The following is a 17,072-nucleotide window of genomic DNA, read 5'->3' on the forward strand; positions in this document are numbered from 1 at the left end:
AAACACTCTTCTGAAGGGGCTGAACTGGCCCAGTTTGTCAGGAAGAAAAGGCTGTAGAATTTGGAGAAACTTGGTCAGCTTGAAAGGAAGCTGGAATTAAATTCTTGAACTTCTAAAACATGTCCTTCAACAGCTTTACTCATGCTGTTGTCTGTTTGTCATAACTGCCTGCATGGATGCCAAATCATACAGCCTGTGATTGCTTTAATATGAGGCCTTTCCCACTTTGAGCAGCAAGCTTCAAATTAGGAGCAAACGCTTGGTTTCTGGCTGCAAAAGCTGCATTCCTTCAGCAAAGCAGAGAAAACTTGCACCTATGTTTTGTCTCTAATTAGAAGATCAAGGGAAGAACAAAGACGTGTCCCATACACTGATTACAAATCACTAGGAATGAATCCAAGTTCCTGCATTACATGCTTGTGTGCACAATTTCTCATTCGAATGCCCTCGGTGTGACGGTTTGTTTAGCGAATGCAACCCTCTCTTTGATTCCACCATATGTTCGACAGAGTTTCAGTTCACTGAAGTTTTGTGTTGTGTCAGATCCACAAAGCCAGCAAACAGCTTGATCATCAGTTTGAAATCAGTTTGCTGTTTATAATTTGACATGTTTATCAAGTTAGGGAGCAAGTTGCATTTCGATATGAAAAGATGCGTTAAGAAAAACCAGGGAAAGCAAACCTCCTCTGGGAGGATCATTAACACCAAATGTAGCTGACCCCACATTGGGTATCTATGGACAACCTTTGACCCTTAAAGTGCATGTCAAGCTCCCAAAACAGGCAAATTCTTTGAGACACGTTAGCTGTCATTCTGGGGATATGCAGTTTTGATAATGAACTGAGGCCATTTATTGTTAAGAGTTTATACTCCTTAAAACTGTAGATTAGATATAATTGTTGCTAAATTATGAAAAGTGCCATTTGAAATTAAGGAGGCACTTCAAGTCTCACCGTAATAAGCTTATTCTCCACGTGCGTTACCATTCATCAGTACAATACAAGAAAGACATTTTACAAATGTTCAGGTTGGCCAAGGGAAAATAGATAACAAAAAAAAGGATAAAATATTACTCAAACTGAAGCGCCGACATAAAGAGAAAAACACACTGATTTTCTAAATAATATCTAAATTTTCAATTATCTAAATTTTGTAAAATTGCTCTGGAAAAATTCCGTTTTGTACATGTTGTAAGACGTTGTCATAACCGCTAATCTAATATGACTTGCTATTTACATAAGAACTCATCTCATCATCCTCTGCTCACTGTTCCTCTTTTCTCAGCTTGTCGGTGTCTCTTAGCCGGTGCGTAACTTTGTGCGAGAAACCCGCCGTTACACATCTGTTTCAGGCTCTGTAGCCTGCCCTCAGAAAATTCAGCCTTCTCCTTGCTTTGAATTTTGAATTTTTCTTTTTGTTTTTGGCCTACATCTTTGAACAGCACGTGGAAACAACATACTCTAATTAAGATATTTTAAGTCACCAATAGAGCACATCTAAATAGATATTCAATCAAAAAAATCCCAGGTTGTACAGCACCATCGAACTCTAGCACACTGACACACATACAGACCTCCCATTCCCAAGCCTAATTCTCTATTTCCCCTCCACGTCCCTCCTGTCCTTTGTTTTTTCCTCTGCTCTAAAAGGTAAATTAGATGCCATTCCACATAACAGATGTCTGGGGAGTCAAGTCTCCTCTTGTACACTAAAGTCTCTCTCTGAGGGCTCTCTCAGGTCAGATGGAGTTTCTTCTCAGTCCCACGGAGGAGATGGGGAACGTCTTCGGGGACCTGATCATCTTTCAGTGACTTGGGGGACAATGCAGAAGGGAAACAGAAAGGCAAGTGGTCATGTGGAAACTAAGAAAACTACTTGACTGTAGTATTGCTGCTGTTGCTGCGATCATTTAGCAACTGTGTATTAATATAACAACTAAAAACCTAAAACCTGAGATAATCCAACAAACATGTTTATGCTTTTTTTTTGGTGCTTCTGGTTAGATAAAATCAAACTTTTTTTATTTTTAATGCATTCTTTAAGTCTTTGTTTATTGATTAATTAAATTTTTGCTGACTTTTTTTTTAATAAAGGGATTATTTTTGTTATTTTACATGTGTTGATGTTTCCCTACTTAAGTACTTAATTTGATTAGCTACCTTTTTTAGTTAAGGCGCTAATGTGGTGCCCTTCAATGGTTTTATTCTCTATCAAATGCTATATTGTAAAGCCTAGAAAGTGTATGAAAATATATCTAACAGATTTACTGATAAGTTCATTTTAATAGTTGTTAAATTAGTAAAACAGTGTAAACAGAAAATTTAAATCTTTCTGCTTTCCCGTTAAAGGGGAGCTATACTTTTCATATTTAAAGTGCAAGATAGCAATACTGGATTAATCACGGACAGAGTTTCAAATAATGAGGGAAACATATGTATAAGTAATTCTTGTCAGCCAAAAGTTCAGGCTTTAGACACACTGAATGCAGTTTCCAACTGTATTTCTTTTTTTTTCTTGTATTCTGAGGCCAGGATGATATTGGTCTGTCAGTTTTCTTTACATGGTGATCTCCTCCAGGCACAGAACAGTCATCTTGATAAATTTATGTACAGACTTTTTGCAAAACAGTCTGCTGAGTAGTATTGCAGGCATTTAATGTACTCAAGTATACTAGCAACAGACGGCAAAGGGCAAAAGCATTTTACCAGCTACATTACCTTAGGGGACTTGAATCACTTGACTTGCAGTTTGAGTGCATATTCCCACACGTAGCTATACCTATACCGTAAATAAATGTATTCATATACAGTATGGCCTGTGATTTAAAAAAAATGTTTAAAAAACTGAATCCACAATTAATCAATAAGTAAGTTATGTGTGAAACAGAAACATTGAGCAGCAATCCAATCGCATACTCTGGATCTGATTCAGATTTTGACCTTTCCAAACAAAGATATGAAGTCAAAAGGTTAACACTTTGCTTTTGGAAAGTCTGCAAAAGTAGGAGCAAACTGAGGTTTCCACAGAGCCTGGGTGGGTGACTGTAGAGAGACAGCAGGCAAAACTTCTTCTTTCAGATAACAAGATGAACTCAGCAGCTGCGTAAAGAACCAGCATACCAGCCCAGTCTGATGTAACAATCATGAAGCTTTGTATTCGTGTTGGTGAACACAAAGATTGCCTTATTTTTCACAATTTCCATAGCGAAGTGTTTCAGTAGAACGTCTGGTTGGTGTGTGTTTAACCGCTGGGGTTGGATCAGTAATCCAGGAAAATGATATCTTAATGCTGATATTAATACAGTGTCTGTAGTAATGCAAGCCATGTTGTTTTCCTAAACTTTATCATCTTGTTTCTAAAAACCTAACCACAATGAAATGCTTTGCAAAGTACCTAAGTGCTTTGTGTCAAACTGCAACGAAACAGCAGCAACAATTTAAAATTCCTTTCAAGCATCGGTGGCTGGATCAGGGCTCAAACTTTGTTGTTTGGCTTGACAACTGTGTTGCTCCATCCCCAAAACCCTCCTACCTCCAGATGTGGGCATTGCCACCTGTTAAAAGTGATGATTTCAGAAAATACAATTACATAAAAAACCCAGCAAAAACCATATCTATTTCCAGAAGTCTGTACATTAAATCTTTGTTACTAGTTGCAATATTTTCAAATAAAATAAATCACATGTGGGACAATTGGAAAAAAAAATTGTATGTTCCCATAAAGATCACAGGCTGGTGCATCAGTAAATATTTTAATAGATAAGTTAATTATGAATAAATGATATTCCTCAAAAGAAGTAACTCTCGTTGATATATAGCAAAAGTACATATAGTGTAAGAACTTTTATTTCAAAAACATTTCAAGCACCCAAAGTGCTCATAATAGCAGAGCCTACACAAATATTATCTGACCATGTGGCAAATGAGAATGTAGGTTTGTCATCTCCAGTGATTTCCTATAAATTGGAAACAATGTCCTCTTCTTCTGTGCTGCTAGGAGCTGAACTACACTTAATTCCCACTTTGAAGGCAGAGATGGGAACAATATCACATCTCCTCCCTGGAGGGTCTGACAGAAAACCAGATCACCTCCCCAACTCTCAGTATTTAATATCAGAGTGCCTCCCTCAGAGACTACAAACAGATAAGAGATTTATGCTCACTGTTCAATAAGAAGCTTGTCACACAGTGGAGAAAAGACAAATGCAGAGAAATACCAGCGTAGGATTCACAAACGCAGGGAGTGAAATGTTACAAACATATGGAAGTAGATTGATACAGGTCAGAACAGACGGGTAAATGATGCTGGGGAAAGAGAGCCAGATCACAGAGATTTGAGTTATTCCAAGATGGATAACAAGGAAATAAGTCCAGTGACCAGGTCAAGACTTCAACACTAGTACCAAAGAAAAATAGAAATCATTGGCCACACACGTTTCCCATCTCTTCTTTCCTCCCTGTGATAAAAGATCAGCAATTAACAGATGGTTACCATTACCAACTGAAACCATCAGTAAGAACTACATGATATAAATGCACTGACAAAATAGTCATAATTAGTCTTCATCAAGGTTGATTTAACATATTAGAGTTTTCCAAACCACAATGAGCATATACTTTACAGCAGCTTTGTCATTTCTGTCACTCAAAATGACTCAGGCAGACGCTCAGAGTAAATGTTGATTTGCGGAATAAAACTAACCAGAAATTGACAAAATGAGAAACGGGATATTATTTTCACTCTTAATTCCAGTGGCATTAAGCAGCACTCCGAGAATGAGGAGGGAAAGACAAACATTACCATGGAAATCTTTATTTCTTTTGAATTACTTTTGGTTGTGCCTCATAGCTAAAACAGACACTAGAATTCCAATTGTTCTGTCTAAATATTCATTTGAATTGGCATAATATAGGTAGGCCACCACTGCATGTGTTCCATAATAAATGTATGTACATTATAGCAAATCATAGATGTTAAACTATTCAGAGGTGAACCTTTCACTTTGAAAAATATGGGACAGACAGACATGGACAGATTGAAATAACAGACCTTTTAAAAAAAATGTATCGGAATAGCAAATAACTGATTATTTGCTGACATGAAATAGGTGAGGATGTTACTTAATCTCAATTATCATGGGAAAAGACACTGTTTCAGGAGGTGACAGAGTTCTCTTAGTTTAGGAATATCACCTGAAGAGTCTGGTTTTAGTGAAAAAGTTCAGATATTAGCTGACTGCAATGGCAGTGTAAAAAAGAACAGTCCACTACCATGAGAAAAAAAATGGATGTGCGCTATCTTTAAAAGTAAAATAAAGAAATTGATTTGAAACATTATACCTACAGAAGTTAGTGCACTGGTATGTTTTTGTTAGCATCATCACAGTTTGCTAGCTAACATGCCAATCTTGGCTTTTAGCTCAAAGCACAGTGCAGCCAGAGGCGAGGCCTGCTAGCATGTTTATAGATTATAATACCATTTTGTTTGTGAAATTCTTGTTATTTTGTATGACACTACATTTGTCAATGATTACGCAAATAATGCTGATAAATGTCGATGTAGCTGACGTTTTACTACCAATGAGCCTTTTTGTTATGGTCAATTTGAAATACAACAAATGTTAGAATTGAGCGCCATCATTATTTACAAGCCTATCCCATTTACTATTAGCCTTGAGAAATCCATACTGTTTAAAACCTAAGCCATACATCCAATCCAGGTCACCATAACAAGCTCCATATGCCATAAAGTGTCTGTCTAAGACAGAGGCACTTCACATTCCCAGAGATCAATGGACAAGCCATAATCCTCCCTCCCTTCAACCCTACTGTGATACATAGTCCGTCCCACAACCTCCGCCAGAAAGGCTAACACACAGGTAATAGAGCACATCGTAACCTGTGCACGAACAGCCGCTGCAGGCTTGATCAATAGGCAGTGAAAAGAACAGGTAATATGATATTGATGGACTTGCAATTATAAGGACGTTGAGCAGATATATTTGATTTTATGTCTGTGTGAGTGTGTGCGTACATGGCTTACCCCTCTACATCTCACGTATGCATACTAGGAGCCTGAGTTAATATATCTTTTTACCACAAAAATGTATCGTTTGCCAGTTTGACACGCCTTTGCATTTGCAACAGCCCCTACCTAGGCTGCAGCTTGGTGGAGTAATCACGAGGAAAGGAAATCAATTACACAGTGACTATGTTGTTAATATCATGACCGCAATAGAATTTGTTCATGAAGCTACACATCTATCACATCTTATTGAATAATAAACAAGCAAGAAAAACACATATCTCATACCCTCATGCAACTAATCTTGCTCTGGAGCTTTCTTTTTTTTTTAATTAAAGCCATATACATTATTGGCCAGTTCAGTGGACAGAAACATTCATCAGAGAGGGTTTTTAGAGATGATCCCTCTGGATTAGATCATTCTTACATATAATGAAGGCGACTCCATGCCAGAGTGGAATACCAGAAGTCCAACACTGGTGGTCCAAAGTATGCAATCGCTGACTGTGAAGGGGGAAAACAACTTAGAGGTCAAAATAAATGTCTTAAAAGAAATAGTGCAATCCAAATATAACAGACACGTGTGCAGGTTCTATAAAACAAATCGGTTTTAAGGACAGGCAGAGCTGTGAGCTGGCATGGAGGTCAGTATCAGGTGATCAAGTAGTAAAACAGAGAAGGAGACAGTAGCAAAACTGTGGAATTTAAGCCCCAGAGTAGACTAAGGCCCACACAGTCACTGGACAAATATGAGGCAGCTGGCTGCCTTCACAGACTCAATCACAGGCTGACATGCAGGTCAGATTTAGTGGATGAAATATAACATAGCAGAATGTGCATTTGTCCTGATGGAGTCATTAAGATTCCCTCCATGATGTAGGTCTGAGCTTACCAGTCACCTCCTGCACTGTCAGCTAATCTAAGGACAGACATGTCACTGCATACAGAGACAAGGGTTAGGACCAGGTCTGCCCACCCATGAAGTAAAAGCACCCACTTTTCCTGCCAGCTGCTCAGCTCTTGTCTTCATCTGCTCTGTAAAGTCTCTCAGTCAAGCTTGATTGACTTTTTTACATTTACAAAAACAGAGATAAAAACGGTACAGTAATTAAAGATGGTGATCACTTCAGGTAGTCTTAGTGCTGCTAAAATTCATATCAGAGGAGGAATTACAAGATGAGGGCATTACAAAATCTAATGTGCTGTATAAAATGTCAGTTAAAAAAAAAATTTATATTCCCCTTTTAATCAGAGGATGAAGGAAGTAATACATGTCAAAGCCAGGTCTTTGCTGTAAAATAAGATTATTTTGGTTCGAGTTGGGTGACTGCCCCAGTCAACATCTGTACATCTTCAATATGAATATTATTTTATTACCATATATGAGATTTATGGCCATTTTTTTATGGCTATTTGGTTTTCTGTTATTTTGTCCACGTTAGTTGAGCAGCCAACATAACACACAGAATGTAAATCTGAATCTCTCTTCAGATGTCACAGAGAATTATCGTCATTCACAAGCAGGCACCCATAACAGTTCTTTATGCATTTTTACTTTTATTAAAGAAATAGTCTACTTACAGATGAGACACGAGGAACACACACTTAGAGAGGCAGGGGGCCAGTTGTGTGTGTATGTGTGTATGTGTGCGTGTGTGAGCTGTTGTTATTGATTTAATAAAAACTAAATTTCTAGGAGATTTGTCAGTGCTTGTCCTACTTACGATAAAACGTGGGAATATGTGTATTTCTGTCCAGTACGTGTGTTTGTGTGAGTGTGTGTGTGTAGATGGATTTAAGGCTGCCATTAATTGAATCAAAATTAAATTGTTAGAGGAAGTTTGTGCTTAGAAGTGAATTTAGAAGAATTTGTGCTGGTTCACAACAATATATTTAAATTTATAAAAAAGCACCCTGTTAATTTTTTTTGCTATTTACCAATAGCACGGGAGATGTAGAAAATTTTAATCCACTTCAACACAAGGCACTGCAGAGCAAGGGATCCAAGAGACTGATGAAAATATAACCCAAACAGTTGATGAAACAGATGTAACAGGAACTAACTGGGAGGGAAAATAACAGAGACAGAAGCAACACACAATGATCTGGCAGTGAACAAAGGAAAACCTGGAGGATATATACAGATGGAGGCGGTAACAAACAAGGATCAGGTGTGGCAATCACTAACTGAAAACCAGAAGTGACAATAAGTAAGCTAACCTATGAATGCTCTTCAAAACAAGATTCCAGGTAACTAAGGGTAGGGAAAGAATACTGAAGAGAAAAAGGAAAAACCAGAACAAAGTAAAACACAAAAACCCATGGAAAATGACAGTGACGATCCTTTGATTTTTCCCTGAGGATGGTTTAAACTTTCTCATTGCTCTTCACTTGATTTGGGATCTTATGTTAGTTATCACTCGGGCATTGGGAAGCTCCATCAGCTGCTCCTGCATAAAAATAACTTTCCCCTTAAAACAGTTACTCATCATGACAAATGTCAAAATATGCCAGAAGTAACAGCTGAAATATGATAATAATAATATGATGAGTTGTTCGGCTCATAACAGCGTTCTGTAAAGGGGAGTTCTGGTTTTTTTTACCCCTCACATGCACATCACCAGAGGTTGCATCTTCCTTAAAACATACATAGTTCATCTGCCTGCAAGAACAAACGTCACATGGGAACATTTTAGAAATCTGTGATATTGTAGCCAAAAATTTGTGGAGAATCCCCAAAAAATAGAAAGACAGAATATGACCAGACCCGCAGCAACAGACTCCCACTAGTACAGTGCTCCATAACACAGAAACATGCCAACAAGACAACTGAAGAGGAAGCAAGCAGGTAAGCATGCAGGATTTGAAAAGAAAATATTTTGTTTAACCTTCGTCAAACTGCAGCTGCTGTCCCATTACTCTACTCCTAACAGACTCCGTATCTGTGCTGCCCACACATGTACCCACTCTCTGTGTGTTCCTTCTCAGTACCACACCACTGAACCCCATTTTCCCCTCCCTGTCTCTGCTTGTCTGAGCTGGCTGCTGAGGCCATGCTTATGAGCTGCCATACATGATGGCCCTGACTAGGATGGAGCCATAATTCGTTCCATTCCTTTTTATTAAACCCACAGCCACGCTGTTATTAGTGCCTGCTGAGGAGAGCTGCTCTGTAACAGCATGATGTCTTCCATATGTGATGTTACTACCGTCCCAGGAAGAGGGGACTGAAAGAGACAGATGAGGTAAAGTCCTTTCCCTCTAATAGGAGAGTTTGGTTTGAAGAGGGCCTAAATGACATCCAATTGGATATGGGATCAGAGCAGCATGGTTTGCTTTCACAGGCGTCTAATGCATCACAGCAATGGCCATCTCTGCTGAATCACACTGTGAAAGCCTAGCTGCAATGCATTTTTTTAAATCTCAGAAATTCAGTTTGCACTTTTACTCACACTTTTCCATCCAAGCAAAAGCGCCAGGGCTGCAGTATTTCTCAGATGCTATGGCAGAATTTCTTGATGCATCTAGGTGGCTTAAAAATCTTCCTCTTGGGAATTTATCTAACCTGCCACTTGACAAAAATAGAATAAAAAAGCTGCATTCTGCCAAAAATGTTAACTGAGTTTAGCATATATGTGTATAAATGAATGCCTCTGGATAGGTTGTGACAGATAACGAAGCTAATAGATTGTAGGCTACTCAGGGATCAGCAAGGGTTAAAACTACATAAATTTCTTTGTTTTGTAAAGCCTCTGTGTGGATGTCCATGTAAACTATAATTTTGTGTGCTATCTACGTATGTAACCTCTGTCTTTAAATGGACAGAAAGACAAACTGATGTGCAATAGTCTGTGAAAGGAATTCACACACAGACTTGGGGAAAAAAGTAGAAGGTGTTTGTGAGCAGACACTGATCTACTGCATACATATGGAACATGTCAAAAGGGAGGTTCCCTGTCCTTCTCCATTTCCGACAATGCCAGCAAGCACATCGCAAAGAGTGAACTCAGTGCTCTCAGTAAAAAGAATCCCACTTCTGTACAAAAAGAAGCCTAACCCCATAATCGAGGCCTTTAATGTAGCTGCAGACAGAACAGCAGTATCTTTTTCACCTGCTACCAAAAGCAAATGTGTCTCAAACTTTTTTCAGACAATAAAAAGAAAAAAAGATCATAGCCGTGATAAGTAAAAACAAAAGAACAAAGAAAGGCTGACACACTCAACACAACTAGATTTGATATGGCTGTTTGGGTTGAAATTCTACACGTATTGCATTCCATTATGAAAGCAATTTGTCGGCATATGTTGACACCATGTAGATGACGCTTCACACAGAACATCAGTCCCACGTGTTTTAAAATCAGCACCTAATCAAAGCAATGCTCAAATCACTTCACAGTTGGCCTATAAATGGCGTTATTGTAATACAGCACCCAAACTGCGTCCTACTTTGGCCCATTTTCAGGGGCGACGCTCCAGAGTATAATGATTTCATTGTTCGGTGGAACATGTGTGGCAACGAAATGAAAGCTTCTGTTTTACATATCACTCAGCGATAATTGAAGAAATGTGTCTCTGACCTCATGTTAGGAACAAAAAAAAGATACTTCAAAGACTTTTCTTCTTTTTCCTTTTTTCTTTGTTTTAAATAAAGCAGTTGAGGTCAAATCTGGAGCGAGATATATCTGTCAGAGCTTGTCAGAGGGGACCTATCGAAAAACTGGATGCTGTGAAGACATTTGTGATAGACTGGGACGGCAGGACAGGCTTTGATGTTGCTGAAATATAGCTCAGAGCCTTTCCAGAGTGAATGGATAAAAATCTCCCTGGGTAACTTTAAATTGACAGTGGCAGTATATCAGACGGGATTTTTGTCCTCGTGGATAAGCAGTTTGAGCCGAGTGATGCCCTTTGACTTGATTAACACTCTGGCATACACACAGAGCTATATACATACCATTTGGGTAAGTCTACAAATCACACAACTCGCATCCAGTCACTCTGGTGTTCATGCTAAAATATTTCATTCCAGACATCTTGTTTCCTCCAGATTCAGATAGGCGTGTGGCGATTTATGGGGGATGTGTGTGCTTGTAGAGCACATTATACATGTGGAAAAAGTTTTAGCCAAGCAGATGCTGTAGACATGGCAGCAATGGTCGGTTTGTTGTTTAGTCGGTGAGCTACTTACTATCTCAGGTCTCAAGTTTTTAATGAGAGGTTGTGATTAAGTTGTGCTCTACCAAACAGTACAGCTGGACACAAAAGGGTTAACACTTTGATATTTGTTTGGGGAAACTCCTTCTGTACACTTTAATCTAAAATATGAGTTTTGTATTCTTTTAATTCAACAAGAAGTGCTCGGCCTCATAGACTTACCAGGTCTTTGGTTGTTTTAAACACGGTCACAGTGTGAGGAATAAATATGCCGGCTGAGCCATCGTTAAAACCCCAGCAGCTAAAACAGTGTGCATGTGCAGCTAACAGAGCCCAAATACAAAGAAGTATGGTCAGTTAATTATGATTTTAACTACAGAAGGTTTGCTCCACGAAAGGCTTGAAAAAACTCAATCAACTCTACATAAGACAAAAGGGCAAAAGGGAGAGGCATCGCTCCATTAATTTAAGCTTTTAAAAGGCTCGTTTTAAGGCTCTTACCTTAAAAAAAATAAAAATAAATGTGAATCCTGATACAGGATTTTTAAACATAAAAATAACTGATACAGTTATGTGAATTAATTTCAGTGTTTTCATGATGGTGAAAGACACAAATTGTGTTTTACATTAAAAAGCTAACAAAAATGGTCTTAGAGGGAAATGGAAAAAGAAAAAAGCTGGGAAACATTCTCAAATGTGTCCAGGGTTAGCATGGAGGTTATTAGTCAGCAAAGCCTTGTTCGCACCGCTGCTTTCATCTTTCTCATTCATGAATATCTTCCCTGTCAGTCTGACCGCACCCAGTGGGATCAAAAAAACCCAAAAACTAAAAACACTACCGCTCTGTAACTATGGCGATGTCCCAAACAAACAGTTACTCTCTCCTTTGCTTCATTCGTATTTGAAGCAGGTGGACAACTGAGTGATGTTAAAAAGTTTTCATGTGCTGAGATCCACTGAGAAGTTTAAGATCCAGGCTTTGTTTTTACATATCTGCATTGGTGGTATAGTGGAGAGCATAGCTGCTTGCCAGGCAGTTGACCTGGGTTTAATTCCTGGACAATGCATTCAGTGCAACTTGTATAACCAGGGCTTTTCAAATGTACTTTACCATCCCTACCTGTGCTTAGACAATGAATGGCCAGATAAACTGTATGGCTTACTTCAAGCCATTTCAAATGTAACACAATCAGTCCGAGCAACGCTTGTACGCTGTTCAGGGTCGATGTCCGCATCAGTGAATCTGTCTGAGTCCATGTTTGAGCTTCAAGGGATGGACTGAAAACGCCATGAACACCATCAAATCAGATCATCGTGATAAGAACATGTCAATAAATACTGAAAAACACGATTCACAATTTCACAGAAAGTGAAAAGTCCAAACACCTTCAGGTTACTAAAACACTTTTCAGAATTGGATGGTTGATATTAACGGGTTCATCGATTTAAGCACAACATTTATAATTTTTATCATTTGGTCGTTGACTGATGTTGGCATGTATTGCACTCATATCACAAACCTAACCTGCAAACCTGGAGCTGAAGTTACCTCACCGAGCCACTAAAGCTTCTTCAGGGTACATGCCTCCAGATTTCTAAAACACTTCTAAATAAGTTGCAATGAAAATGCAATGATGCATATCCTGCTGGCAGGTACAGATCTTAAAGTAAGAATGTACATCTGTCTGTGAAGTTCAAACATCCAAGTGATCTAACATTTCTGTGAACACATTTCTGAGTAGAGGCAGGACTTTCAGTCAGCATGAAGTGAAAGACACCAATACTAACCCATTCTTGTGGTGCATTGTCAAGCTTTTTTTAAAATCTTTTCAAGTGCTGGAACTCAGAGCTGTCATCTCTCTCCTTTCTCAGATAATCAGCGGTCCTTTTGTGACCCTGATTCTCCCGTTTTGAAGCTGAATAGAAAATAGAGATGGAAGCCCACAAGGAGCAGCCTAACTTGTTTTTTGTGAGAACTGCGACAGGAGAAGAACTCAAATAGTTTGAGCAGTCCCTCCCCCAAATATTCCTCATGTCCTTTACTATCCGGAATTCTTGTCTGTCCTGATGTCACCTCCAACAAATGTGAAACTCTTCACAGCAGGGGCAATTCTACCTCCTCTACTCATGATCCTAAAAAGTACGTTGGTGGTAGTGACTGTAATAATATGAGCATCTCTCATAATTGTGCTCACTGTGGTGTAGGACAGTTCAGTCCTGGCGATGTTCTGGCTCCAAGTGCCTGTATTTACGTTCAGTGAGAGGGAAATTATGCTTGCATGAGCCAGGAGTTTTGTATGAGTCTGGGTCGTCTTGTCTGTATCGATGACGCTCACTGTAACTTTCTCGCAGTGGACTCCTGTCCCTGTAGTGTCTCTCCCTGTCTCTGCTATGGTCAGAGTACAGTCTGTCTCTCTCCCTGTCTCGGGAGGATTGGCTTTTATTGCCTCTTAAACCAGACCAGTACTGCTTCTTAATAGGTTGAGGCCACAAGGTTACCATAATGCCCAGAGGGAGCAGATTCTCTGGATGCGACGGAGTGGGTCTTTGTAGCAGTAGCTGAAGGTAAAGAGGTAACAGCAGAGGGTGATGTTTGATGAGGCGGGGGTTCAGACAGCATTTTAGCCCTTGTGGCAGTGTCGTGGGATGAGGCAGAACCATGTGCCTCTTTGCTGGAATCACAAAGTTTATACAGATATTATGGTCATTCCTTTTCACCAAAAAGACTTTCTCTAACTGCATAACGCAGATGAAACAGCGGTGACAGAAATGTCTTTTCTACTCAGAATATTGAAAACAGCAGAAGAACATACAGTGAGTATCAAAACTGGTCACATACTTGAATTTTCAAGAGCAATAAAAAGCCTTTTATAACTAATGTTAAAAGAATAAACGCTACCCTTGTTGTGTTTGGTGTCAGCTGGGGATCTACGAAGCTACTGTCGTACTGGTGGACGGTGGCGTTGATGTGAGGCGTCGCCGCCGGCTGTGGAGACAACTGACCGGAGATTCCTGGGTTGTAGTCCCCAGATTCTGTCATATCTGAGGATCTAATGACACAACAGCAATGGATATCAGCAAATAAAAAAGTTTCATTGACAAACAATATTTAAAGGCGTGATTATTGTTTTTTAAAAACGCTCAGTCTGTGAGAGACTCAAAGTAGGATATATGGCTTTCATGAAACTTTAATGAAACAGCACTTCTTTTTCTGTTAAACTGTCAAAGTTCTTACTTGGTGTAGAAAAGAAGATAAGCTTCTTCTTTGAGGACAGTTTGGATATCGCTCACAGACACAGTAGAGTCGTTTATCTTATACCACTGTCCGTCGCTGGCCTGTGAGACACAGCAAGAGATTTGTGAGGTTTCACTCCGCAGATTTAGTTTCTTAAATACAATACAGCCTGCTTAAAGGTAAGTACAAACAACATCATATGTATGTGTTATCATAGATTCCATTGCAAAATAATGCTGTGTTCATGTACCTTCCTGAGTTTCATTTGGTACATATATTGATCGCTGTGTAGTTGTCTGTTAAGACCTCAGTCTGTTAAAACCACCATATGAAGGAATTCTCCATTAATCTAAGCTGAAGTGAGTCCTTGGTGATGTGTTGAGATAAATGTGTATGTGTGAGTGTATGAGGCACTGTTCTGATATATTGCAATCATTGTTTGTGGGATTATCAGTACCTTAATGTAGCAGAAGTAGTGTCCAGAGTGACAGCGGGCTCCAGAGTGAACCAGTACAGCGTACAGCCCGTAGATCTGGGGCTCCCCTTCAGACTGAGACATGTAGCGCTGCAGGTCCAGGAACTCTGGATACTTCACATCCTGATTTCAAAATACCATTCGATTATATGTCGTTCATAATTCAAACGCATGTGAATTGTTCCTTGTCTGTACAGTAAATATCGAAATATGGGTGTCACGGTACCTTTGTGTTTTTTCTTCTAGAGAAGTTTGTGAACCGTTTGAGTGAGAGGGTGAGCACACTGGGGCTGCGGTGGATTTTAAATCTCTTTTTGGCTGTGACCGTTTTATTGCACCTGACGCAAAGATCACTTAATTAGTTAGAAAAGTGATACATAAAAATGGAAATATGAAAAGGAAAAAAAAGACTTCATCTTTAGAAATTGCTTTGAGCATTTGTAGGCATTTTCACCCTCCATCTTTTCTGACTTGACAAAAAGTTTCAGAGCCTTGGAGACACTGGAAGCTGCCTGCATGGACAGAAAAAACAATTCAGAGGCTCAATGTGTTGTTTTTAGGAGCTCTGACCAAATCTAATGCTTTTACAGCAACAGAAATAAAGAACATGTCGGCTCCACAAATGACAAAGGATGAGATCTAATTACCGTAACATCCAGAGCAAGATCCAGAAAGGGCTCAAACTTATCAGAGACCACTTTGCAGTTTGAACATTTCACTGGAAAAGATGAGAATATGTTAGGTTCTTAGTGGAGGAAAGCTGTGAAATATTAAAACGTGACTTCACACACACACAGAAAAGAATGAACTGAAAACTTACCTCAGGACCTGAGGTACCCGCCAAATACTTGATCTATGAAAGTGGTCCTCTGGGTTTGCGTGTCTTTTCTGTCACCAGCATAGATGAGAATGAAAATCAACTCACTGACGCAAAGAGACACGTCATTGTGTCACAGGCAGTAAGTCTTAATGTTTGTGGATGAAAACTCTGCTTCAGTCAAATACTTTTGACCTGAGAGGATTGTGTCCCCACTGATACTCTTTACCCTTTCCCACACCACCGAGTACAGATTTTATCCAGGTGTGGAAGATGTTTGCTTTTCACAACCCTGTTAAACCACCTCTGATCTGCGTGAGGCTGGTTACCAAAATAAGCTTGCATGCCTGCTGTAAGAATACTTTCCACTGTGGTGAAATCGTTATAGTAAACGCTGTCCTTTCTTTAACAAAGGACACGGCTTTAATCCCAGAAGTCTTTTGCTAAACAGATCTTTATGATCTCCAACAGTCGTAACTTTGAATTTTCTCCACAAAAATTAAAATCACACTCACGTGGTTGCAGGTAAACAGGACCTTTGCATAGCGTCCACTGTGTACCGCAGGAACTCATGAGCATCCTCTTGGCCTCCATGTCTGAAGTGCTCTGCAATACCTGTGTGGGGAAAAAAATCAAAGAGTAAGAAGAAACATCAGCGTGATTAAGTATATTGCAGTTAAATATATATTTAAACTTCTTTTCACAGCTAAATACAAACTCCAAAAAGAAAACTTCCCTCTAAAAATAAAAAGGCAAACAGTCACACAGCGCCTCCTATCTCTCATTTCAAGTAGACCTTCTGTACAGGGCACAGCTTCACATTTGTAGACATGCAGATATCTACTTACATGTGAGTTTGCTGAGAATGTCCTTGGGATGAATTACATTTCCAGAGTTAGCAAAAACCTGAATGATGTGGTTTTCCATGGAGCACATCATACAGAAACCTAGTTCATGGCCTGCAGCAGGAACAAATGTACATAAGATTAATAAATAAAACTAGATTCAGGCAAAAAGCAGCTCAGATGTACTGCTAAATTATCCATGAATGGTTTGATAATTACAACATGACCGTATCATTAAATGACCCTCCTTGTTGCTATAAAAAATGCACCACAAAACACAAACTTACATGTTTTGGAGTGCTCCCGTGTCAGCATGTAGTTGGCCAGTGGAGGAGTGTAGGTGAGACACTGCAGGGCTGAGTTGAGGTAGCAGGTGTTCCCCATGTTTTGCAGGCCAGCACCAATGGGGTGAACCTGGGTCCACTTTAGGCTGAGACGGTTAGCTTCGAGCCGACTGCTGGAAATACTGTCTCCACAGGCGAAGGAAGACTTTTCTGAAACTCTGTCAGCTATGGTCAT

At 39.4% G+C, this 17,072-nt stretch overlaps 1 protein-coding gene across 1 annotated transcript; it reads right to left on the reverse strand.

Annotated features, from left to right (window-relative positions):
* Nucleotides 1-1,733: 1,733 nt before the first annotated feature.
* Nucleotides 1,734-17,072, reverse strand: LOC140278049 (ubiquitin carboxyl-terminal hydrolase 42-like). Its single transcript, XM_072372934.1, is given in 11 exon segments — nucleotides 1,734-1,811; nucleotides 14,081-14,231; nucleotides 14,417-14,517; nucleotides 14,874-15,014; nucleotides 15,118-15,229; nucleotides 15,321-15,403; nucleotides 15,539-15,609; nucleotides 15,712-15,779; nucleotides 16,224-16,323; nucleotides 16,557-16,667; nucleotides 16,841-17,072. Coding segments are annotated over 11 exon segments (1,248 nt in total).

This window comes from Leuresthes tenuis, unplaced genomic scaffold (assembly GCF_036924035.1).
Source record: "Leuresthes tenuis unplaced genomic scaffold, fLeuTen1.0.hap1 SCAF_20, whole genome shotgun sequence".
Taxonomy (NCBI): Eukaryota; Metazoa; Chordata; class Actinopteri; order Atheriniformes; family Atherinopsidae; genus Leuresthes; species Leuresthes tenuis.